Source organism: Mytilus edulis, chromosome 14 (assembly GCF_963676685.1).
Source record: "Mytilus edulis chromosome 14, xbMytEdul2.2, whole genome shotgun sequence".
NCBI lineage: Eukaryota > Metazoa > Mollusca > Bivalvia > Mytilida > Mytilidae > Mytilus > Mytilus edulis.
In genome coordinates this window covers 3569444-3593633 of record NC_092357.1, presented here as the reverse complement: position 1 = coordinate 3593633, position 24190 = coordinate 3569444, and the positions used below count along the sequence as shown (strand labels likewise).

General features: G+C 32.4%; 1 protein-coding gene across 1 annotated transcript in view; it reads left to right on the top strand.

Moving 5' to 3' along the window:
* Positions 1 to 2705: 2705 nt before the first annotated feature.
* LOC139503391 (uncharacterized) overlaps positions 2706 to 24190 on the top strand; it is a 43057-nt gene continuing 21572 nt past the window's right edge. The window contains exons 1-12 of the mRNA XM_071293165.1: positions 2706 to 2732; positions 3184 to 3282; positions 4529 to 4627; positions 6822 to 6920; positions 13502 to 13600; positions 14454 to 14552; positions 15646 to 15744; positions 16692 to 16790; positions 20507 to 20605; positions 21815 to 21913; positions 22861 to 22914; positions 23189 to 23213. Of these exons, the coding sequence (XP_071149266.1) occupies positions 2706 to 2732; positions 3184 to 3282; positions 4529 to 4627; positions 6822 to 6920; positions 13502 to 13600; positions 14454 to 14552; positions 15646 to 15744; positions 16692 to 16790; positions 20507 to 20605; positions 21815 to 21913; positions 22861 to 22914; positions 23189 to 23213 (997 nt within the window). The remainder of the gene's footprint in view (positions 2733 to 3183; positions 3283 to 4528; positions 4628 to 6821; positions 6921 to 13501; positions 13601 to 14453; positions 14553 to 15645; positions 15745 to 16691; positions 16791 to 20506; positions 20606 to 21814; positions 21914 to 22860; positions 22915 to 23188; positions 23214 to 24190) is intronic.

Genomic DNA, 24190 nt, shown 5'->3' with positions numbered 1-24190 from the left:
ATATCTTTCAGATATGTAAAATGAACTAAAACTTTTATATATCTAAAAATATTTAAAACTACCCAAACCGCACAGGTAAGTCTGTACACACACGGTCCTACTAAAAAGCGCCCGCAGAAAAGAAAAAGCCCCCGGGGAAGAAAATAAGGCGCCCGGGGGAAGAAAATAATAATACTTTATAACAATAAATGTTTTCCTGAATAAAAAAAATCATTGCTTGTTTTGTCTAAAGTGTGTTGATAGTGTTGTTGCATTTTTACATTTTAGATTTCAGTGTATATAAGTAAGCCGTAAATATAAACAAGAGTATATAGAAGAATTATGAACGATATTGTCCTCTATCAAAACGTATATTTCGTTATTAAAAAAAAACAGTGCCCGAGGTCTAATATTCGCAACTGCATTTTGAACAATCTTCCAAGTTTTGTATTTTATTAAACATACTTGAATTGACATTGGAAGATAGCGGTAGGGTTTCAACATGCCAGTCACTAAGAAAAGTCTAACATTTTAGAAATCTTCAGCATAATTGAAACATTAATACTTGTTTTTGTGCTTTATTACAAATGTCTATTATCTGAATTTGCAAAATACTTGTCTAAAATTTACAAAAAATCAATGTGCACAATTTATTTCATCGACACAAAGTTGTCTCACGCCAATACAATTTCTATAAATTTGATTGATAGCGCTGAAGAGCTTCTGTAAAAAATATCCGACTCGAACAAAAAAACATTCGTATTCCTAATCATTTTCAGTTTACGGTTTCTACATCAATTTCATGTACTAATTCAGAGTCAGTTTTATGTCATTTCTTGCATATATTTTTTTCGTAAGCTTACTTTTCAAGTTTTGATTTTATAACAGCAAAATAAAATTGAGAATGAAAATGGGAAATACAAGCATGTCAAAAACTTGCTTTGGAGTAATGCTTAATCACGTCGTAGTTGTTTTCAAGAAGACACATTTGGTTTGCAGACAATAACTTTAGTCTAAGTGCATAGATCTTAGAAATTGTACTAGAAGGTTCAATACACAAAAGGAAGATTATAATTGATTTTTTGGTTATGGTACAACATTTTTGGGGGTGTTTTTTACCAAACTTTGGTTTTTCTTTAAAATTTACCATATTTACATTGATTATTACTCATCTGATATATATTTAGATGCAACAAATACTGATTTGGTATGAGATGCACACAAAATGGGGTGTTTTAATTCTTTTCTCTGTGATTTGTGCATGTTTCCCACGATGTGTACTCCTTGAAAATGTCGACATCAGTATCATGATAAACGAATGTATTTGGTAATTATATTCACAATTGAGATGCGCCAGTGCGCGGCAAAAGGATTTTCTTTCCCTTTAATTCCCAAAATTGCACATGATTTTGTTCCTCACAGAAACAAACGAGTTATTTGGTAAATAAAACACTTGTCATTGTTTGAAACTTTCAGTAATCAAAATTTAGTTACATGTAAGCCTTTTTGAATGTTTCACTGATTGTGTGAAAATTTAAACAGAAAATGTACAAAACACTTGATATGAAAATTGCATTATCTGCAGAATTATTGATAACTTTCCTTACTATTCACAAAGACATATATCTAACATATTGTCCATGCTATTCTGATCTGAGTGTTTATTCATACACATACTGGCATGGCTGGTGCTGTTCCAAAATGGTTTTTTTCTGCTTCCTGAGAAGTATTTGTTCAACCTGTTCAGTCACTATAAAGTGTTACAATTCTTAATTAGACGCAACGCATAAATAGTGACCAAAAGGTACCGCTTTCACATGAGAGAAGCTAGGGAAAAAAATTAAATCTTCACATTTTCAATATTTTTGTAGGACTATCATATAAAATTAAGTAGATATGTAGTTAAAGAATGCTGCTGAATAGAAATGTTTGGGTTCACCTGATACCTGTTTTCAAATTTAGTCCATATTAAAGTTTGAAGTGTCCAAAATTAAAATATGCTTGATTCCAACTGATATAAAAAAAAATTATATGCTAAATATACATCTGTGGTCGTACCAGGCTGTGCATGGTGATGTATTTTATTGCCTTTCGGTTTATATTTTTTTTTATTTTGGTCATAAAAATAAATTTGTAGTTTTTTAATGAACTAGACAAAAGTCCATTCTGTGGTTATTTTGAAGACTATTTTTGGTTAAAATATACATGTAGTTACACCAATTTAATTTGCAGTCCATCTATGTAGAGTCATAGAGAAATGGGTTTGAACTGACCTCCAAACAATCCATGATTCTGTAATGAGGTCAGTACCCAAATTCCGTGCATCATTAATACATGTTTAATTTCAAATCCTTAAAACTGGAATATAAACAGATGTTTTGTTTTATTTCTTCAAATATTTGAACAATTGGACATTATTTCATACTAAATGTACTACTCAGACTTTTATGATTAAACTTAACGAGAGAAAACAAAACAGTTTCCATTTCCTGGGACTTATAAAATAGATATCTGATATGTGACATAATCAATGAAAACATTTGTTGAGAGTTTGCCAAAGGAATTACAGAATTAGAAGATTGTAAATCATTTGATTTGATTTTTTTTTCTGAACTTTTGTTAAGTTTTGAAAAAGTTTGTGGGCTACCATAGGCGGATCCAGGGGGCCGCTCCCCTCCTCCCTTTCGTGCGAAAAAAATGTTGATTATTTAGGAAATCACTGTAGCATGACTGGAGCCCTCCCCTTTTTTGAGGTCAGTCAGCGGGCCCCCCTTATGAAGAATTTTGGATTCGCCACTGGCTACTAAATAACCGTGATCACATTCAACAGTATAATCAACGTCATTATCACTGTTCCTTGATGTGGGGAATTATGTGGTAGATGAACATAAGAAGGCATGGTCAACCAGGAGTGCACTGGGCTCAAACCGAATCTCCTTTTATACTGTTCTCTGAAATAACAATATTAATGTCACCATTGGGTCCTCTACACAGCGAGAAGAACTCCCGTAACTGTAGTAGGGCTTAAGCTGATCCCTCAACAATAATCAATCTAACTAATGACAAATTCGTATAAAACCCTGATATCGGTGCCAGTTTTACTTTACGCTAAGTGCCAGTCTTTGATGTTTTACTTCCTTTAGGCCAATAGGTTGCTTCCTGTTTTATTTCATATTATGTTAAAATTGTATTGTTTTTATCCAGTTTGGTAGCACTGCACTTCACATTGCTGTAGATCACGGATACACAGAAATTGTCAGATTGCTGATTGATGGTGGCATTGATCTCAATATAAAGGATCGGGTCAGTGGATTATAAGTTAAACTTACAAATATACTATAAAAAATTGGCAATACCAAAACATTCATTTACTGCATCATATGTGATGTCAAACTAGACGCAATTAGCTTTCTAGTGTGTGTGTGGATACTCTTTAGTAAAGTAATGTTGCAAAATTAGTGAAAAGTGACAAATTAGAATCTTCCATAACAAACATTTTAGAATGCAGAACATTGGAAACGTTTGTTGACTTAAACAAAATTTCCTACGGTTGTGGTCACAATATATCGAGAAAATACAAGGGCAAATTGTAACAATTCTAGTGTTGAAGCTTGCAATCAACGGCAGTTTAAACGTGATGAGATAATATCATACGACAAAAACATAAAACATAAACAATATTCAACTGACATGTGCTGAAAATCTAAACCAAATAAAAATTATATTAGAGCACACTGATATAAGTACTCGAAACTACTGACATTGCACTGTTTTTGTAATTAAACACAACATATGTTATGGTTTACATAGAATAACATAAAACATGATTGCATAGAGTGATCAACAAAACTACAGGAATACATTTTAGTATCAATTTTGTCGATACTATCAAACATGATTCAAAGAATACATTTTATTTACAAATAGTTAGACCATTGCATGCTGGGTAGCCATATGGCTACGACATAGGCTGAATTATATATCATTTTTTTTTATTAAATTTTATAGATAAGGGAGGAAGGTATCGACTGACAAATTTAGAAATAGACATACTGACAATTGTAATTTTTAATTCACGAAACAATAAAAAAAGATGCGCAATTATTTTATTAAGTCAGTTTAAATCCTTATTGGTAACCAAAGTCTAAAACAAAACTAAAGGAGGAAATGTTTACATCCACTTCATTTAAAGGTAGGTGGATAGGGGTCTCGATGTCAATCAAACCAAATCTCTTCTTATACTGTACTGTGAAATAACAATATCAATTTCACCATTGGGTCATCAACACAGCAAGAAAAACTTCAACAGCCAGAGTCGGGCTTAAGCTGATCCCTAAACAATAAGCAGTCTATCTATATCCATTAAGCTTAAATGCAATCATGCACCAGGCAATATTAACTAATGACAGATTCGTATTTAAATCTGATGTCGGGTACCAGTTTTACTTTACGCTAAGTGCCAGTCTATGCTGTTTAACTTCCTTTAGTTCAATATGTTGCTTCCTGTTTTATTTCATATTATGTTAAAATTGTATTTTTTCCAATCCAGTTTGGTGGCACTGCACTTCACATTGCTATATATCACAGATACACAGATATCGTCAAGTTGCTGATTGATGGTGGCATTGATCTCAATATAAAGGATCGGGTCAGTGGATTATAAGTTAATCTTACAATCATATTGAATTATCGGCAATACCAACACATTCATTTACTGCATCATACGTGATGTAAAACTAGACGCAATTAGCTTTCTAGTGTGTGTGTGTGGATACTCTTTAGTAAAGTAGGGTTGCAAAATTGGTTAAAAGCGACAAATTAGAATTTTCCATAACAAACACTGTAGAATGCAGATCATTGGAAAAGTTTGTTGACTTAAACAAAATTTCCTAAGGTTGTTGTCACAATATATCGAGAAAAAACAAGGGCAAATTGTAAAAGTTCTAGTGTTGAAGCTTACAATCAACGACAATTTAAATGTGATGAAATAATATCATACGACAAAAACATAAAACATAAACAATATTCAACTGACATGTACTGAAAATCTAAACCAAATAAAAATTATATTAGAGCACACTGATATAAGTACTCGAAACTACTGAAATTGCACTGTATTTGTAATTAAACACAACATACGATATGGTTTACATAGAATAACAGAAAACACGATTGTATAGAGTGAGCAACAAAACTACAGGAATACATTTTAGTATCAATTTCGTCGATACTATTCAAAAATTCAAAGAATACATTTTATTTACAAAAAGTCAGAGCATTGCACGCTGGATAGCCATATGGCTACGACGTAGGTTGAATTATATATCATTTTTTTTTAAATTTTAAAGACAAGGGAGGAAGGTGTCGACTGATACATTTAGAAATAGACATACTGATAATTGTAAATTTTAATTCACAAAACAATGAAAAAGATTCGCAATTATTTTTATTAAGTCAGTTTAAATCCTTATTGGTAAACAAAGTCTAGAACAAAACTAAAGGAGGAAATGTTTACATCCACTTCATTTAAACGTAGGTGGATAGGGGTCTCGATGTCAATTAAACCAAATCTCCTTTTATACTGTACTGTGAAATAACAATATCAATGTCACCATTGGGTCCTCAACACAGCGAGAAAAACTCCCACAGCTGTAGTCGGGCTTTAGCTGATCCCTAAACAATAATCAATCTATTTATATTCATTAAGCTTAAATGCATCCATGCACCATGCAATCTTAACTAATGACAAATTCGTATAAAACTCTGATATCGGGTACCAGTTTTACTTTACGCTAAGTGCCAGTCTATGTTCTTTTTCTTCCTTTAATGCAATAGGTTGATTCCTGTTTTATTTCATATTATGTTAAAATAGTGTGTTTTTTTATCGAGGATGATAACACTGCACTTCACATTGCTGCATATCACGGATACACAGAAATCGTCAAGTTGCTGATTGATGGTGGCATTGATCTCAATATAAAGGATTGGGTCAGTGGATTATAAGTTAAACTTACAATCATATTGAATTATCGGCAATACAAAAACATTCATTTACTGCATCATATGTGATGTCAAACTAGACGCAATTAGCTTTCTAGTGTGTGTGTGGATACTCTTTAGTAAAGTAAGGTGCAAAATTAGTGAAAAGTGACAAATTAGAACCTTCCATAATAAACATTGTAGAATGCAGAATATTGGAAAAGTTTGTTGACTTAAAAAAAAATTCCTAAGGTTGTGGTCACAATATATCGAGAAAACACAAGGGCAAATTGTAACAGTTCTAGTGGTGAAGCTTACAATCAACGACAATTTAAAAGTGATGAGATAAATATCATACGAAAAAAACATAAAACATAAACAATATTCAACTTGAACAGAAGATTTAAACCAAATAAAAATTATATGAGAGCACACTGATATAAGTACTCGAAACTACTGAAATTGCACTGTTTTTGTAATTTAACACAACATATGATATGGTTTACTTGGAATAACAGAAAACACGATTGCATAGAGTGAGCAACAAAACTACATATTGACGTTGGTTATGTTTCGATAGTCAACGTTGACCGAACATCTTTTCGTAACCACTTTAAACAAGATGACTGCGACAATAACACCGCCATTAACATAATTAATGTGCACTGCTCGTTAATCGTTAACTAAAATAATTCACAAACACATACACATTCGTTTAAATGATAATAATTTTTTTGCAGTTCATTTTTTTAATAACATTTTAAATTTATTGACACGGTGTTGTTTTATTCTTTTATTTGACATTATCTGCTATTGTTATCATTCAATGATATGTTAAAACTATTGTATGTCATTATGTATAGGATGGTAAAACTGCACTTCACGATGCTGCACGACAAAGAAACACGGAAATCACCATGTTGCTTATTGATGCTGGTATTGATATAAATGCAAAGAACAAGGTTAGTAAATGACCAACAAAGCAGACACAAAACTATGTACTACATGTTTATATATGCAACGACAAATAACAATGTTTGTTAACATATTATAACGTTTGATTTCTTCAAATTGAATTGACATCACCCTTTTTATATTTATTTAGAGTTCTGTATTTTATTATTACTTATTAACTGCACCATATATACTTTGACAAAATTAATCGAGCTATATTGTGAGCATCTATTTTGTCATATACAACACACGTTACACCGTTTGACGCATCCCTATTTGTTAAATGTTATGTCGAGTGTTGCGGATGAATGACATTCTAGAAAACGCTTCATCGACAGCGTCATCATCTTCTGTGTTATAGTCGTCATCATTCGGGAAAGTCGTATAAACCTTTAGTTTTGATAGTTGTTCATAGTTCACATGCTAATATAGTTTTCAATGCCTGTTATATTGTGCCTATGCCTTCTTATTCATAAGACACCATTTTTTATATATAATGACGGAAACATATATAATAATGTCATATAACAGAATTACGGTGACGATGATTTTCCAGCGTTCTTCATGAACTTTATCACGTTCATTAAAAAATGAAAAAAACACCAAGATAATATTTTAGGGGATCGGTCACCTATATCTATAATATGAGGAAGGCGTTACCTTAAATGCCAGCTTTATACCAAGACAATGTTCTATATATTGATTGGTTGTTGGTTGCTTAACGTCCAGTGGCAAATATTTCATGCATGTCCTAGGCTATATCATGCACATAACATATAGTTTTTGTCTAAAATAAAATAATAAGTTCAAATTGAAAATGTTAAGGGAATGATCATTGAACTTCAAAAGGCAGGAGAGGGTATGGTATTTTTCTTTTTAATAAAAAAAATTCCAATTCCCAAATTGATGAAACAAATATCTGTTCAAGCATAGGACGAAAACATATTTTAAATCCAGATCTTCACCAAAAACGATTATATCTTTCAGATATGTAAAATAAACTAAAACTTTTATATATCTAAAAATATTTAAAACTACCCAAACCGCACAGGTAAGTCTGTACACACACGGTCCTACTAAAAAGCGCCCGCAGAAAAGAAAAAGCCCCCGGGGAAGAAAATAATAATACTTTATAACAATAAATGTTTTCCTGAATAAAAAAAAAATCATTGCTTGTTTTGTCTAAAGTGTGTTGATAGTGTTGTTGCATTTTTACATTTTAGATTTCAGTGTATATAAGTAAGCCGTAAATATAAACAAGAGTATATAGAAGAATTATGAACGATATTGTCCTCTATCAAAACGTATATTTCGTTATTAAAAAAAACAGTGCCGAGGTCTAATATTCGCAACTGCATTTTGAACAATCTTCCAAGTTTTGTATTTTATTAAATCTTCAGCATAATTGAAACATTAATACTTGTTTTTGTGCTTTATTACAAAGGGGGACGAAAGATACCAAAGGGACAGTCAAACTCATAAATCTAAAACAAACTGACAACGCCATGGCTAAAAACAAAAAAAGACAAACAGAAAAACAATAGTACACACGACACAACATAGAAAACTAAAGAATAAACAACACGAACCCCACCAAAAACTAGGGGTGATCTCAGGTGCTCCGGAAGGGTAAGCAGATCCTGCTCCACATGTGGCACCCGTCGTGTTGCTTAAGTGATTACAAATCCGGTAAATAGTCTAATTCGGTAGGTCATATTCATTACAAATGACTATTATCTGAATTTGCAAAATACTTGTCTAAAGTTTACAAAAAATCAATGTGCACAATTTATTTCATCGACACAAAGTTGTCTCACGCCAATACAATTTCTATATATTTCCCCAGGGCGCCTTTTCTTTTTCCCGGACGTTTTTTTCTTCCCCTAGGCGTCTTTTCTTTTCCCCGGGCGCTTTTCCTTCACCGGGCGCTCCCCGGCGCTTTTTAGTAGGACCCTGTACACAGTAGTTTTATAGGTGAAAATACGGTCGTATTTGCCAATTTGTTATGATGAACCTAAATACTAGTGTAAAATTTTGACTAAATAAATTTGATTGATAGCGCTGAAGAGCTTCTGTAAATAATATCCGACTCGAACAAAAAAACATTCGTATTCCTAATCATTTTCAGTTTACGGTTTCTACATCAATTTCATGTACTATTCAGAGTCAGTTTTATGTCATTTCTTGCATATATTTTTTTCGTAAGCTTACTCTTCAAGTTTTGATTTTATAACAGCAAAATAAAATTGAGAATGAAAATGGGAAATACAAGCATGTCAAAAACTTGCTTTGGAGTAATGCTTAATCATGTCGTAGTTGTTTTCAAGAAGACACATTTGGTTTGCAGACAATAACTTTAGTCTAAGTGCATAGATCTTAGAAATTGTACTAGAAGGTTCAATACACAAAAGGAAGATTATAATTGATTTTTTGGTTATAGTACAACATTTTTGGGGGTGTTTTTTTTTACCAAACTTTGGGTTTTTCTTTAAAATTTACCATATTTACATTGATTATTACTCATCTGATATATATTTAGATGCAACAAATACTGATTTGGTATGAGATGCACACAAAATGGGGTGTTTTAATTCTTTTCTCTGTGATTTGTGCATGTTTCCCACGATGTGTACTCCTTGAAAATGTCGACATCAGTATCATGATAAACGAATATATTTGATAATTATATTCACAATTGACATGCGCCAGTGCGCGGCAAAAGGATTTTCTTTCCCTGTAATTCCCAAAATTGCACATGATTTTTGTTCCTCACAGAAACAAACGAGTTATTTGGTAAATAAAACACTTGTCATTGTTTGAAACTTTCAGTAATCAAAATTTAGTTACATGTAAGCCCTTTTGAATGTTTCACTGATTGTGTGAAAATTTAAACAGAAAATGTACAAAACACTTGATATGAAAATTGCATTATCTGCAGAATTATTGATAACTTGCCTTACTATTCACAAAGACATATATCTAACATATTGTCCATGCTATTCTGATCTGAGTGTTTATTCATACACATACTGGCATGGCTGGTGCTGTTCCAAAATGGGTTTTTTCTGCTTCCTGAGAAGTATTTGTTCAACCTGTTCAGTCACTATAAAGTGTTACAATTCTTAATTAGACGCAACATATAAATAGTGACCAAAAAGGTACCGCTTTCACATGAGAGAAGCTAGGGAAAAAAAATAAATCTTCACATTTTCAATATTTTTGTAGGACTATCATATAAAATTAAGTAGATATTTAGTTAAAGACTGCTGCTGAATAGAAATGTTTGGGTTCACCTGATACCTGTTTTCAAATTAGTCCATATTAAAGTTTGAAGGGTCCAAAATTAAAATATGCTTGATTCCAACTGATATAAAAAAAATTATATGCTAAATATACATCTGTGGTCGTACCAGGCTGTGCATGGTGAAGTATTTTATTGCCTTTCGGTTTATATTTTTTTTTATTTTGGTCATAAAAATAAATTTGTAGTTTTTTGATGAACTAGACAAAAGTCCATTCTGTGGTTATTTTGAAGACTATTTTTGGTTAAAATATACATGTAGTTACACCAATTTAATTTTCAGTCCATCTATGTAGAGTCATAGAGAAATGGGTTTGAACTGACCTCCAAACAATCCATGATTCTGTAATGAGGTCAGTACCCAAATTCCATGCATCATTAATACATGTTTAATTTCAAATCCTTAAAACTGGAATATAAACAGATGTTTTGTTTTATTTCTTCAAATATTTGAACAATTGGACATTATTTCATACTAAATGTACTACTCAGACTTTTATGATTAAACTTAACGAGAGAAAACAAAACAGTTTCCATTTCCTGGGACTTATAAAATAGATATCTGATATGTGACATAATCAATGAAAACATTTGTTGAGAGTTTGCCAAAGGAATTACAGAATTAGAAGATTGTAAATCATTTGATTTGATTTTTTTTTTCTGAACTTTTGTTAAGTTTTGAAAAAGTTTGTGGGCTACCATAGGCGGATCCAGGGGGCCGCCCCCCTCCTCCCTTTCGTGCGAAAAAAATGTTGATTATTTAGGAAATCACTGTAGCATGACTGGAGCCCTCCCCTTTTTTTGAGGTCAGTCAGCGGGCCCCCCTTATGAAGAATTTTGGATTCGCCACTGGCTACTAAATAACCGTGATCACATTCAACAGTATAATCAACGTCATTATCACTGTTCCTTGATGTGGGGAATTATGTGGTAGATGAACATAAGAAGGCATGGTCAACCAGGAGTGCACTGGACTTAGTCTGGAGTTTACCCCGCATGCCGCATGGCCATCATAAAAACGTATTGCTTGCAGAGATTTTTTCTGTGTTGAAAATTGAAGTTCCCATGACTGGACGGAACTTGCACGCTAAATATGATATCGTTAATTATGATTTTGTGACTTTTAAATGAAGTACCTGTGATTATTTAGGTAAGTTTTGACCTCACTGATACTGGAAAGTTGAAGCAGACGAAACATGGCGTCAGATGTTGTTGTCCTAACTTCGGTAATTTCCGCGGTACAATACAATTTAAATAAATTACAAAAGTTACAAAAATTTCTGAATTCTTGTTTTTGTAAATAAATGAAAATTTATGTCGTATTTAACATCGAAATTATTCCGATCTGTTCCGTTTTTTCAAGTTCACGTTGAAACGTTAAATTCGGCCGCCATTAAAAAAAATAATCGTACGAGATTTAACGAGAATGACGAAACTTGTCCGATGGGTCGTGTAGAGAGAGTTATCGTTCTTTATTCCAAAACGATGCTTCTACCATAAGTGCCAGCTAAAGCTGGCATATTAAGACAATTAAAAACTCAATATATATATCAGAGAGGAAGTTACAAGTTATAGAAATACTATAGAAAACTGAGGAGAACGTCATGTTCGTTGATAATACAGAGCGACTTTAAGGAGAGTAATGCGCTCTGTTTCTGTTAGATAAAACAAAATGAATATGCTAGTACTTTTATAATCATACACGTTTTCGCATCAGCAAATCAAGGGTGTCTTTTAATATATAAACTTAGTTTATGCAATGTAGCATTGTTTTGAAAAAAAAAAAAAAAACGGACAGCAATATGTAGTGTTATTACGATTGTACAGGTATGAATTATAGCTTCGACAATTGGCGCCAAAAAAGGAATTTGAAGCATAATACGTCGGACTTAACGTTTTAAATATACATACTGTTGCTTTGTCATCAAACCGATTCATAAGATATTCTTGTATCTGTAATATGTGGGTTTTTTTTGTTAACAGAGACAAGAGATGCATAAACAACACTTCCGTTATATATTTTTGTTTGGTGTTTTTCTCCAATTGACAAATTAGAATCTTCTGTAACAAACAGCTCTCTTACTGTAGGAGTTCTGTATTTTATTACTACTTATTAACCGCACCATATATACTTTGTCAAAATTAATCGAGCTATATTGTGAGCATCTATTTTGTCTTATACAAACACACGTTACACCGTTTGACGCATCCCTGTTTGTTTAATGTTATTTCTGAGTGTTGCGGATGGAGGACTTTCAAGAAAACGCTTCATCGACGGCGTCATCATCTTCTGTGTTATATTCGTCATCATTCGGGAAAGTCGTATTAGCCTTTAGCTTTGATAAATGTTCATAGTTCACATGCTAATATAGTTTTCGATGCCTGTTATATATTGCCTATTCCTTCTATTTTATAAGACACTATATTTTTATATATCATTAAGGAAACATCATTCAGCTTTTTTTTTAAATAACACAACGGACAGCAATTTGTAGTGTTATTACGATTGTACAGGTAGGAAATATAGCTTCGACAATTGGCGCAAAAAAAGAAATTTGAAGCATAATATGTCGGACTTAACATTTTAAATATAAATACTGTTGCTTTGTCATCAATACGTTTGTATTCATAGATAAGCTATTCGTGTATCTGTGATATGTGGAGTTTTTTGTTAACAGAGACAAGAGATGCATAAACAACACGTCCGTTATATATTTTTGTTTGGTGTTTTTCTCCAATCTGTTGATTTAAGCCTTTTGGAATTTATTAGTATAGTATGTTCATATGCTGTGCTGTTATACAACTGTCCCAAGTTAAGGGAGAGTTCATAAATAAGTATAACCCCGCCACGTGCTTTATGGTTTGTTTTCATTGTTGAAGGCCTTACGATTTCTTATAAATGTTTACATCCACTTCATTTAAACGTAGGTGGATAGGGGTCTCGATGTCAATCAAACCAAATCTCACTTTATACTGTACTGTGAAATAACAATATCAATGTCACCATTGGGTCCTCAACACAGCGAGAAAAACTCCAGCAGCTGTAGTCGGGCTTTAGCTGATCCCTAAACAATAATCAATCTATGTATATTCATTAAGCTTCAATGCATCCATGCACCATGCAATATTAACTAATGACAAATTCGTATAAAACTCTGATATCGGCTTCCAGTTTTAAGTTACGCTTAGTGCCAGTCTATGCTGTTTATTTTATTTGCTTTAGTCAAATAGGTTGCTTCATGTTTTATTTCATATTATGTTAAAATTGTATTTTTTTTTTCAATCCAGTTAGGTGACACTGCATTTCACATTGCTGTAAAACACGGATACACAGAAATCGTCAAGTTGCTGATTGATGGTGGCATTGATCTCAATATAAAGAATGAGGTCAGTGGATTATCAGTTAAACTTACAATCATATTGAATTATCTACAATACCAAAACATTCATTTACTGCATCATATGTGATGTCAAACAAGACGCAATTAGCTTTCTAGTGTGTATGTGGATACTCTTTAGTAAAGTAAGGTTGCAAAATTAGTGAAAAGTGACAAACTATAATCTTCCATAACAAACATTGTAGAATGCAGAATATTGGAAAAGTTTGTTGACTTAAACAAAATTTCCTAAGGTTGTGGTCACAATATATCGAGAAAACACAAGGGCAAATTGTAACAGTTCTAGTGGTGAAGCTTACAATCAACGACAATTTAAATGTGATGAGATAATATCATACGACAAAAACATTAGATATAACTAATGACTTACTGACATGTACTGAAAATCTAAACCAAATACAAATTATATAATTCAGCCTACGTCGTAGCCATAAGTCTTGAACAAAACTAAAAGGAGGAAATGTTTACATCCATTCATTAAAACGTAGGTGGATAGGGGTTTCGATGTCAATCAAACCAAATCTCCTTTTACACTGTACTGTGAAATAACAATATCAATGTCACCATTGGGTCCTCAACACAGCAAGAAAAAATCCCGCAGCTGGAGTTGGGCTTTAGCTGATCCCTAAACAATAATCAATCTATGTATATTCATTAAGCTTAAATGCATCCATGCACCATGTAATATTAACTAATGACAAATTCGTATAAAACTCTGATATCGGGTAGCAGTTTTACTTTACGCTAAGCGCCAGTCTATGCTGTTTTACTTCCTTTAGTCCAATAGGTTGTTTCCTGTTTTATTTCTTATTATGTTAAAATTCTACCTTTTTTCAATCCAGTTTGGTGACACTGCACTTAAGATTGCTGTAGTGGACAGTTACACAGAAATCGTCAAGTTGCTGATTGATGGTGGCATTGATCTCAATATAGAGACACGGGTCAGTGGATTTGAAGTTAAACTTACAATCATATTGAATTATCTTCAATACCAAAACATTCATTTACTGCATTATATGTGAAGTCAAACTAGACGCAATTGTGTATGTGGATACTCTTTAGTAAAGTAAAGTTGCAAAATTAGTGAAAAGTGACAAATTAGAATCTTCCATAACAAACATTGTAGAATGCAGAATGTTGGAAAAGTTTGTTGACTTAATATCATACGACAAAAACATAAAACATAAACAATATTCAAGTGACATGTACTGAAAATTTAAACCAAATAAAAATTATATGAGATCACACTGATATAAGTACTCGAAACTACTGAAATTGCACTGTTTTTGTAATTTAACACAACATATAATATGGTTTACATAGAATAACAGGAAATACGATTGCATAGAATGAGCAACAAAACTACAGAAATACATTTTAGTATCAATTTTGTCGATACTATTAAAAATAATTCAAAGAATACATTTTATTTACAAATAGTCAGAGCATTGTACGTTGGGTAGACATATGGCTACGACGTAGGTTGAATTACAATGTATATCATTTTTAAAAATTTTCAAGACAATGGAGGAAGGTGTCGACTGATAAATTTAGGAATAGCCCTAATGACAATTGTAAATTTTAATTCACGAAACAATAAAAAAAGATGCGCAATTATTTTATTATATCAGTTTAAATCCTTATTGTTAAACCAAGTCTACAACAAAACTAAAGGTGGATAGGGGTCTCGATGTCAGTCAAACCAAATCTCCTTTTATACTGTACTGTGAAATAACAATATCAATGTCACCATTGGGTCCTCAACATAGCGAGAAAAACTCCCACAGCTGTAGTCGGGCTTAAGCTGATCCCTAAACAATAATTAATCTATGTATATTCATTCAGCTTAAATGCATCCATGCACCATGCAACATTAACTAATGACACATTCGTATAAAACTTTGATATCGGGTACCAGTTTGACTTTACGCTAAGTGCCAGTCTATGCTGTTTTACCTCCTTTAGTCCAATAGGTTGCTTCCTGTTTTATTTCATATTATGTTAATATATAGTTATTTTGTTTGTTATGTCCAGTTTGATAACACTGCACTCCACATTGCTGTAGAACACAGATACACAGATATCGTAAAGTTGCTGATTGATGGTGGTATTGATCTCAATATACAAAATCAGGTCAGTGGATTATAAGTTAAACTTACAATTATATTGAATTATCGGCAATACCAAAACATTCATTTACTGCATCATATATGATGTCAAAGAAGACGACATTAGCTTCCTAGTGTGTGTGTGGATACTCTTTAGTAAAGTAAGGTTGCAAAATTAGTTAAAAGTGACAAATTATAATCTTCCATAACAAACATTGTAGAATGCAGAATATTGGAAAAGTGTGTTGACTTAAACAAAAATTCCTCAGGTTGTGGTCACAATATATCGAGAAAACACAAGGGCAAATTGTAACAGTTCTAGGGGTGACGCTTACAATCAACGACAATTTAAATGTGATGAGATAATATCATACGACAAAAACATAAAACATAAACAATATTCAACTGACATGTACTGAAAATTTAAACCAAATAAAAATTATATGAGAAATTGCACTTTTTTTGTAATTTAACACAACATATGATATGGTTTACATAGAATAACAGAAAACACGATTGCATAGAGTGAGCAACAACACTACATATTGACGTTGGATATGTTTTGATAGTCAACGTTAACCGAACATCTTTTCGTAACCAATTTGAACAAGATGACGGCGACATTAACAGCGCCATTAACATAATTAATTTTCACTGCACGTTAATCGTTAACTCAAATAATACACAAACAGATACACATTCGTTTAAATGATAATAAGTATTTTGCAGTTAATTTTGTTAATAATAGTTATCAAAGGTACCAGGACTCATCAGTGACGCTCATATCAAAATATGTATAAAGCCAAACAATTACAAAGTTGAAGAGCATTGAGGATCCAAAATTCCAAAAAGTTGTGCCAAATACGGATAACATTTTATTGACCCGGTGTTGTTTAATTCTCTTATTTGACATAATCTGCTATCGTTATCATTAAATGATATGTTAAGACTATTGTATGTCATTCTGTATAGGATGGTAAAACTGCACTTCACGATGCTACACGAGAAAGAAACCCGGAAATCACCATGTTGCTTATTGATGCTGGTATTGATCTAAATGCACAGAACAAGGTAAGCAAATGATCAACAAAACTGACACAAAACTATGTACTACATGTTTATATATGCAACGACAAATAACAATGTTTGTTAACATAGTATAACGTTTGATTTCTTCAAATTGAATTGACTTCACCCTTTTTATATTAATTTAGAGTATTGTATTACTACTTATTAACTGCAACATATATACGTTGACAAAATTAATCGAGCTATATATTGAGCATCTATTTTGTCATATACAAACACTCGTTATACCGTATTTACGCATCCATGTGTGTTAAAAATTATGTCTGAGTGTTCTTGCGGGAGGAAAATCTAGAAAACTGCATCGACTTTATTATTTTCTGTATCATGGTTGTCACCATCCGGGGAAGTCGTATTAGTCTGGCTCTTATGGTTGTGCGTGTTCCAGATACTAACAGAATGTTCTAACATAGTTTTAAATGCCTGCTATATTTTGCCTCCGTCTTCTACCAATGTTTCCATAATTTTTCCCTTTGTTTATGGCCTCGCAACTAAGTTGTAGGGTCCATATAGTTTCACCTTTGTCCGTCATTCCGTCATTCTGTCATTTCGCCATTCAGTCATTCTATCAGTTGTCGGGGTGATATAGTTTTATCCTTGTCGGTCATTCCGTCATTCCTTCATCCACAACAAACCATTATACAGACCTGTTTTCTAAACGCCTTCAAAAAATGAGCTGAGTTTTAATATGTGTGTTAACAATAATAAAATACAAATCATGGTAAAGTTTCGTTCCGCTCTGCTAGTTTTTGCCGAAATTACGGGCTTTGAACTTTGAAAAATTGTTGAAAATCACAGTTACACGGACTTTTTCAAAACGCCCTCAGATATTGGGCTGATTTTCGGAATGTAAGTTAACCATGATAAGTTACAGATCGAGTTTAAGTTGTGTTCCTCTCCGCTACGTTTTGCTGAAAATAAAGGTTTTTAAACGTTGAAAAGTGATAAAAATCACAATCTTACGGAATTTTTTTCTATACGCCTTCAGATTTCGTGTTTTTTTTTATATATGTGAGACTACCATGATGAGTTACAGATCAAGTGTATGTTTCGTTCCGCTATGCTAATTTTTATGTCGTTTTACGACGTATAGTCACAATAAAAATGCAAATGGCAGGCAGCATTACGTTGAACCGAATTTACTTGGAGTAATTAAAAAAATAAAATACCACACGAACTGAACTGAACTTGTTTGTAATGGAGTTAATTTAACAACACTTACCGTTATCTTGATGATATTTTTTCGTAAAATAATCAAGAATTTTCTCAATATACTGCTGAAATTTACCCCAAGGAACTTACTTTCAATAAATCAAAATTATTCGGTAATAACTGTCCTTTTCTGGATTTAGATATTTCGGTTTTAAACGGAAACTCCAAACTAAAATGTATGACAAAAGAGACGATTTTTCGATTCCTATTGTTAATTTTGCATTTTTAGATGATGATGTTCCTTGGCACCATCTTACGGTGTTTATTTTTCACAGTTCGTTCGCTATGCAGTTTTGACGTTTTTGATTTTAACGAATGCAATCTATGTATTACTGGTAAATTATTAAACCAGGGATATCGTTACCATAAATTACTTAAAACCTTTACTGAATTTTTCCATAAATATAAAGATTTGGTTTTGAAGTTTGGATTTGGTTTTGAAGTTTGGATGTACCTGTAGAATACTTATTTCAAACGGGATAGCACATCCTCATTTTTACGGAAATGTTGTTAATCGTGCCCGGAAATTTAGAAATGATCCATGTAAACTTGTCGCTCCTTTAAATAAACTTATTCTAAAAGGTTACCTATTCAACACTGTAATTAGATCATTGAATATTGTTCTTATTGTATTAATATTGATTGTGGTATCAGTAAATGAAAAGCTACCTAAATATTACAAGTATGTTATATACATATTATCAATATTCATGGATCTACAATCTTTCGATACCTTTAACTTGGCATTGCACAAGGTCATGTTTTTCTCTGGCTGTTTATGACGTCTTTGGATGTTGGATGTGTAAGGATTGATAGTTTAGTCTTAGATGCATGATTTGTTTTTTAGTTGTTAGTGGCTTTGAACTAGCTGTCAGATAACTGCGAGTACTCTCAGATCTGTTCATTGTGTCTTTTTATTTCGGGATGTATAAGTACCCGGCCACGTCCACTTGTATTTTGTCCATCTGATGAGTTAAGCCTTTTTCAACTGATTTTGATAGTTCGTTCTTATGTTGTACCTTTATACCACTGTCCCAGGTTAGGGGGAGGGTTGGAATCCCGCTTACATGTTTAACCCCGCCACATTATCTATGTATGTGCCTGTCCCAAGTCAGGAGCCTGTAATTCAGTGGTTGTCGTTTGTTTATGTGTTACATATTTGTTTTTCGTTCATTTTTTTTTATATATAAGGCCGTTAGTTTTTTCGTTTTAATTGTTTTACATTGTCTTATCGGGGCCTTTTATAGCTGACTATGCGGTATGGGCTTTGTTCATTGTTGAAGGTCGTACGGTGACCTATAGTTGTTAATGTCTTTGTCAAATTGGTCTCTTGTGGACAGTTATCTAATTGGCAATCATACCACATCTTCTTTTTTTATATTTAACAAACAGACTTATTAATAGGGGATTTAGTTACGATTAGATCTATTAATAAGAGATATAGTTACTATAATATCTTTACGTCAGGTCTTTAAAGAGTACATATTTTGGAATTAATATTGAATTATTGATATGGTCGTTCTATTGTAAATAAACTCACTTATTCCAAGACCAGTAGTTGGCATGATACGGGTTATGTCCTTCTTATATATTTGACGATGACTGGAAGATTTGTTCTTTATTTTAATATGATGAAGGCATTTTTGTTAATCAGTGGAGGGTTGTCTCATTAGCACTGATACCACGTCATTTTATATTTATTAGAAATCAACCAAATCCAAAAAATGGATTATGTGTTTCGTGCACAGATAGTTTTTTTAAGTATCGAGTAAAGGTTTACGACGAAGAATTCAGATCTACTTGTCTTGTTTTCTTCCTGCACTTTTGTACCCTGAAGTCGAATCTCATTTAGCAATAAAACCAAACATTTTAGGCTTGCGTTCAGCATTATTCGAACATGTTGATTATCAGATATATCATTCAGTAATGTTCAATGGTTTGTTGTAATTGTTTCATATGATTAAAGGTTTTGTTCCTTTTTGTACTTTCGTTTATTATGTACATCTTTTGTAATCCCTAGTTAGTTATAAAAATATGTAAGTTTGTTTTCATTGTTTAAAAATTGACCATACATGTACGTGATTTTTTTTTTTAAACTGGTCACTAAAGTATAGGGAGATCAAAGGATATAGACATAAATTATAGACATTTAAAGCACTAAACAGTCGGGTTGATTAGATCTGACATGTTCAACAAAATGATCTTCATATATCACTCTTTTACCAAGAAATAAATTGGGTGTTTTTTTTTTTTTTTGTTAAAAAAAAATAATTGTTCAAAATTTTCTAAAATTTGCCACAACTTCAAATTGCATTGTGCAGATTAAAAGAAAGTAAGTGGTTTTATTCGTCAATTTCAAAGTTTTTCTTATTTAACTTTGTAAAACCATACTGATTTGAGGATGAGAACTGCAACCCTAAACCAATTCACTATTAATGTTGTAACTTTTTCATATATTATTTACGAATGTAACATTCTTTTATGTCAAGGATGGTTCAACTGCACTGCATCTTGCAACAAGTGAAGGCAACACAGAAATGTTCAATTTGCTTATTGGTAATGGTATTGATGTTAATTTACAGGACAAGGTATGGTACAAATATGTTATATAGCAAATCAAAATTTGTATCTGCATAAATCATGTAAATAGGAGTTTATCTATCAATATCTAATGTGACAAGTATCATAGTTTACATGGCAACAAAAGCAAAAAAAAAAACAAGGAGCTATTAAGATTTTATTGAAGGGTATGCCAAACGAGGTCCAAATTCTATGAAAGGATTAAGAGGTCCATTCTAGTTCTGTATTTCAAATTTATAACGCTTACATATGAACTTTGGGTCATTTAATTAATCGAGTACAACTATGATAACATCGATACCTATGATAAACACTACAACAACGTATTGCAGATTCATGTTCAGAAAGTTATTGTCGTAAATTCACTATTATTATTTATGAATATTTTGATTAATTAAAAATGTTAAATAATGTATTTTTGTCACTAAAAAAATATTTTCTTATAATGTGTATCTGTGAAGGCTCAAAATGACATTTCACCCAAGATCACCATTTTGCCGTCAAAATTTTGGGTTTAAAGGCAATTTTTGTTTCCTTCTTATTGGTGATCTATATCTTTTATTTTGCTTATTTTCTTTAAGCTATATTTCAGCTTAATATATTATTGTTTTGGACCAAGTATCACACACAGTTTTTCGACATTCCGATGAAAATATTCATTGAAAAAAGGTCCCTTTTGCATACCTGTTGAAAAGTAAAATTTTGAGCTTGAATGGTCTGGGACCCCCTACTTTTTTTTAACCAATTTGACTCACTGTCTGTAAAGATTAAAATAATAAAAAATATGGCACTTCTGACAGAAACTTCGAGTAGGCCCGAGCCACCTTAACATGTTTAAGCCTTATTTGAATTTGAATTTTAGTTCATAACTTTGGAGTATAGTATGGCCTCCAGCATCACTTAACTAGCCCCTTCTGTTGTTGTTTGCTCTTCGTCGGGTTGTTGTCTCTTATACAAGTGTTCTTCTTCCATTCTTTATTTTCTCAACTAATCAATGCCTATAGTTATCACAATGTGTTTCTCTTGCTTAACTATACTTTGCCACCTATGCAGCACTTCTCAAAATAAAAAAAAAAGTGGTTCCTAAATTGTGTAAGTCATGATACAAGCATCCGATATTCGATTCTTAATAGAGAAATATAGCTATTTCAGATATAACGTTACAATATCGTTCTTCCTAAATCATATATTTTAATTTTGCTCTGAACATTTTTAAGGCTGGAAACACAGTGCTTCATGTAGCTGCTGAACAAGATCCGGAGATGGTCAAATCTTTGATAAACAATAATTGTGATCCAAATATACCAAATGATCATGTAAGTACAAATATAATATACATTTGCTATTGATTTAAGAATATATTAGAAGTTAAATCTATAATTAAACTAAACGTCTATGAGGTAAACCTTTATATTAAGTCTTTCGGCTCGTTCGAAAATTGATTGAGGAAGGATCGTATTGAATATGTACATGTGTTCCACAGATAACGCAATTAATAACACAAAAAAAAACAATTTGAGGATTATTTGACGAGGACATACATGTACTACCGGATTACTGTATGAGGACATACTGCCAGATTACTTGAAGAAGACATACTGCCAAAATACTTTATGAGGACATACAGCCGGATTACTTGATGAGGAAATACTTTCTAGACGTTATAACTGTCCTTTCCTATATTTAAATATGTCAGTTTTGCACATGGAAATTCATACTAAAATTAAAAATAGAAGGGACGATTTTTTCGATAAGTTAAGCATATGTCAACAGATTTTTATAGTTTGCTCTCATGTTTTACACCACGGTCCAAGATAAGGGGGGAGTTTGGCGTTTTTTTGTATAGGTTAAGCCTATGTCAACTGATTTTTATAGTTTGCTCTTAGATTCTACACCACGGTCCAAGATAAGGAGAGAGTTTGGCGTTTGCTATCATGCTTAGCCCCGCCACATTCTATATGTGCTTGTCTAAAGTCAGGAGCCTGTAATTGAGTGCTTGTTATTTGATGCGGTTGATCGTATGCTTTTCTTGTTTATTGTTTTCCGCAGTTCTTGTATTGATTTATTGTACCACTGTTAACGGATAAGGGGGGGGGGGGGGTTAAGCGCCCACTAACATTTTCAATCCCGCCACATTATGTATGAATGTGCCTGTCCTGAGTCAGGAGCCAGTATTTCAAAAATTACAATATTGAAATGTTACACATAATGAACATGATGAATGTGTTATAACTTTTAATACAAAACAACTTGTTTGATTCAGGGGAAAAGGCCAATAGAAGTAGCCAACAGCAACGTCATAGTGAGGTTGATAAAGGTGAGATTTATGTCGCTTTTTAAATACGTTAAAAAAAAATATGTATAGAGTATGTGAAGATTTAAAACGTGCTAAGGAATTTTAAGAATGATCTCAAAGATATGTCATACCGAGAATGTTACTGAATCAACATAGTATTTAATATATTCTTTTCTTTAAAAAAATGTGTACTGACTTTGTGTCATGGAATATATATCCACTATCCTGTGTTTTCTAATTTGTATACATATTTTCAAAATACAAACAAATATTTAAGTCTTAACGCTCCTTGCAGGATTATGAAAAGACACTTGTACCTGGTGAGTAGTTTTCGTAACATGATCTTATGATGTGCCACGATACAGTTGTCGACAAATTCTATAGCCAAAAATGTGCATATGAGTATACAAATACTATTTAGTTTGATTTTTTTACTGAACAACATCAATATTAATACAAATATAAATTTCATTCAAGAACTAATAATAGTGTGCTTTTTAATTATGTTGATCATCACACTCAGCAAAACAGTCATATACGGGAATAGGTCATGTTCGGTATTTAAAAGACCAGACGATGTAAAATGGTAAATTACAATCTAAGACGTGGTAATTATGACCATAGTTGGTTTAGACACAGACACATTGTATGGATCAACCAATTACTGTGGGTGTCCATAAATTTGACGGAGTGTTATTTTAAATCTTTCCTTTTAATAACGTTTTTGTAGCAGTTTCTGTGTACGGAGCACACTCCTTGATATGACGTATGTATAGTGTGAACATACACGTGCATAGCGTAGAGATTTGTAGACACCATACGAAGGGGCAGAGGGTATGTTACTGCTGAGAAATGGGGAATTGATAATTCGGAAGCTGAAATTGTTCCGTTTGTCATATATTTAAATGTCGTCCATCTGTGTCAATATTGAGGAAATATCAAAGTATGAAGCAGTCCTTCTAGCTTAACAAGATCAAATTGAACTGGACACCTTGTCAGAATTGATTGAAGCTCCCATGTCTCTGATAGAACGTCCAATTCTAAAGTTGATCTACCAATGTCCGTATTCAGAGACAAAGTAGGTGTGACATGTTTATCATCTCTTTGCTAAAATTACAATTGTCTTGTGAATGAGTTTCGAAAACAAATGAGGAATCAATAAATCCCACATGCAACAGGGATTACCTTTTGGTGAATTATAAGTCCTCCATTGGTTCAATCAACATTCAACAAACATCAAATAAAATGATTTGCCCAGTTGCTATTGATACCTTTAGTTTAAACAAAAACTGTATTC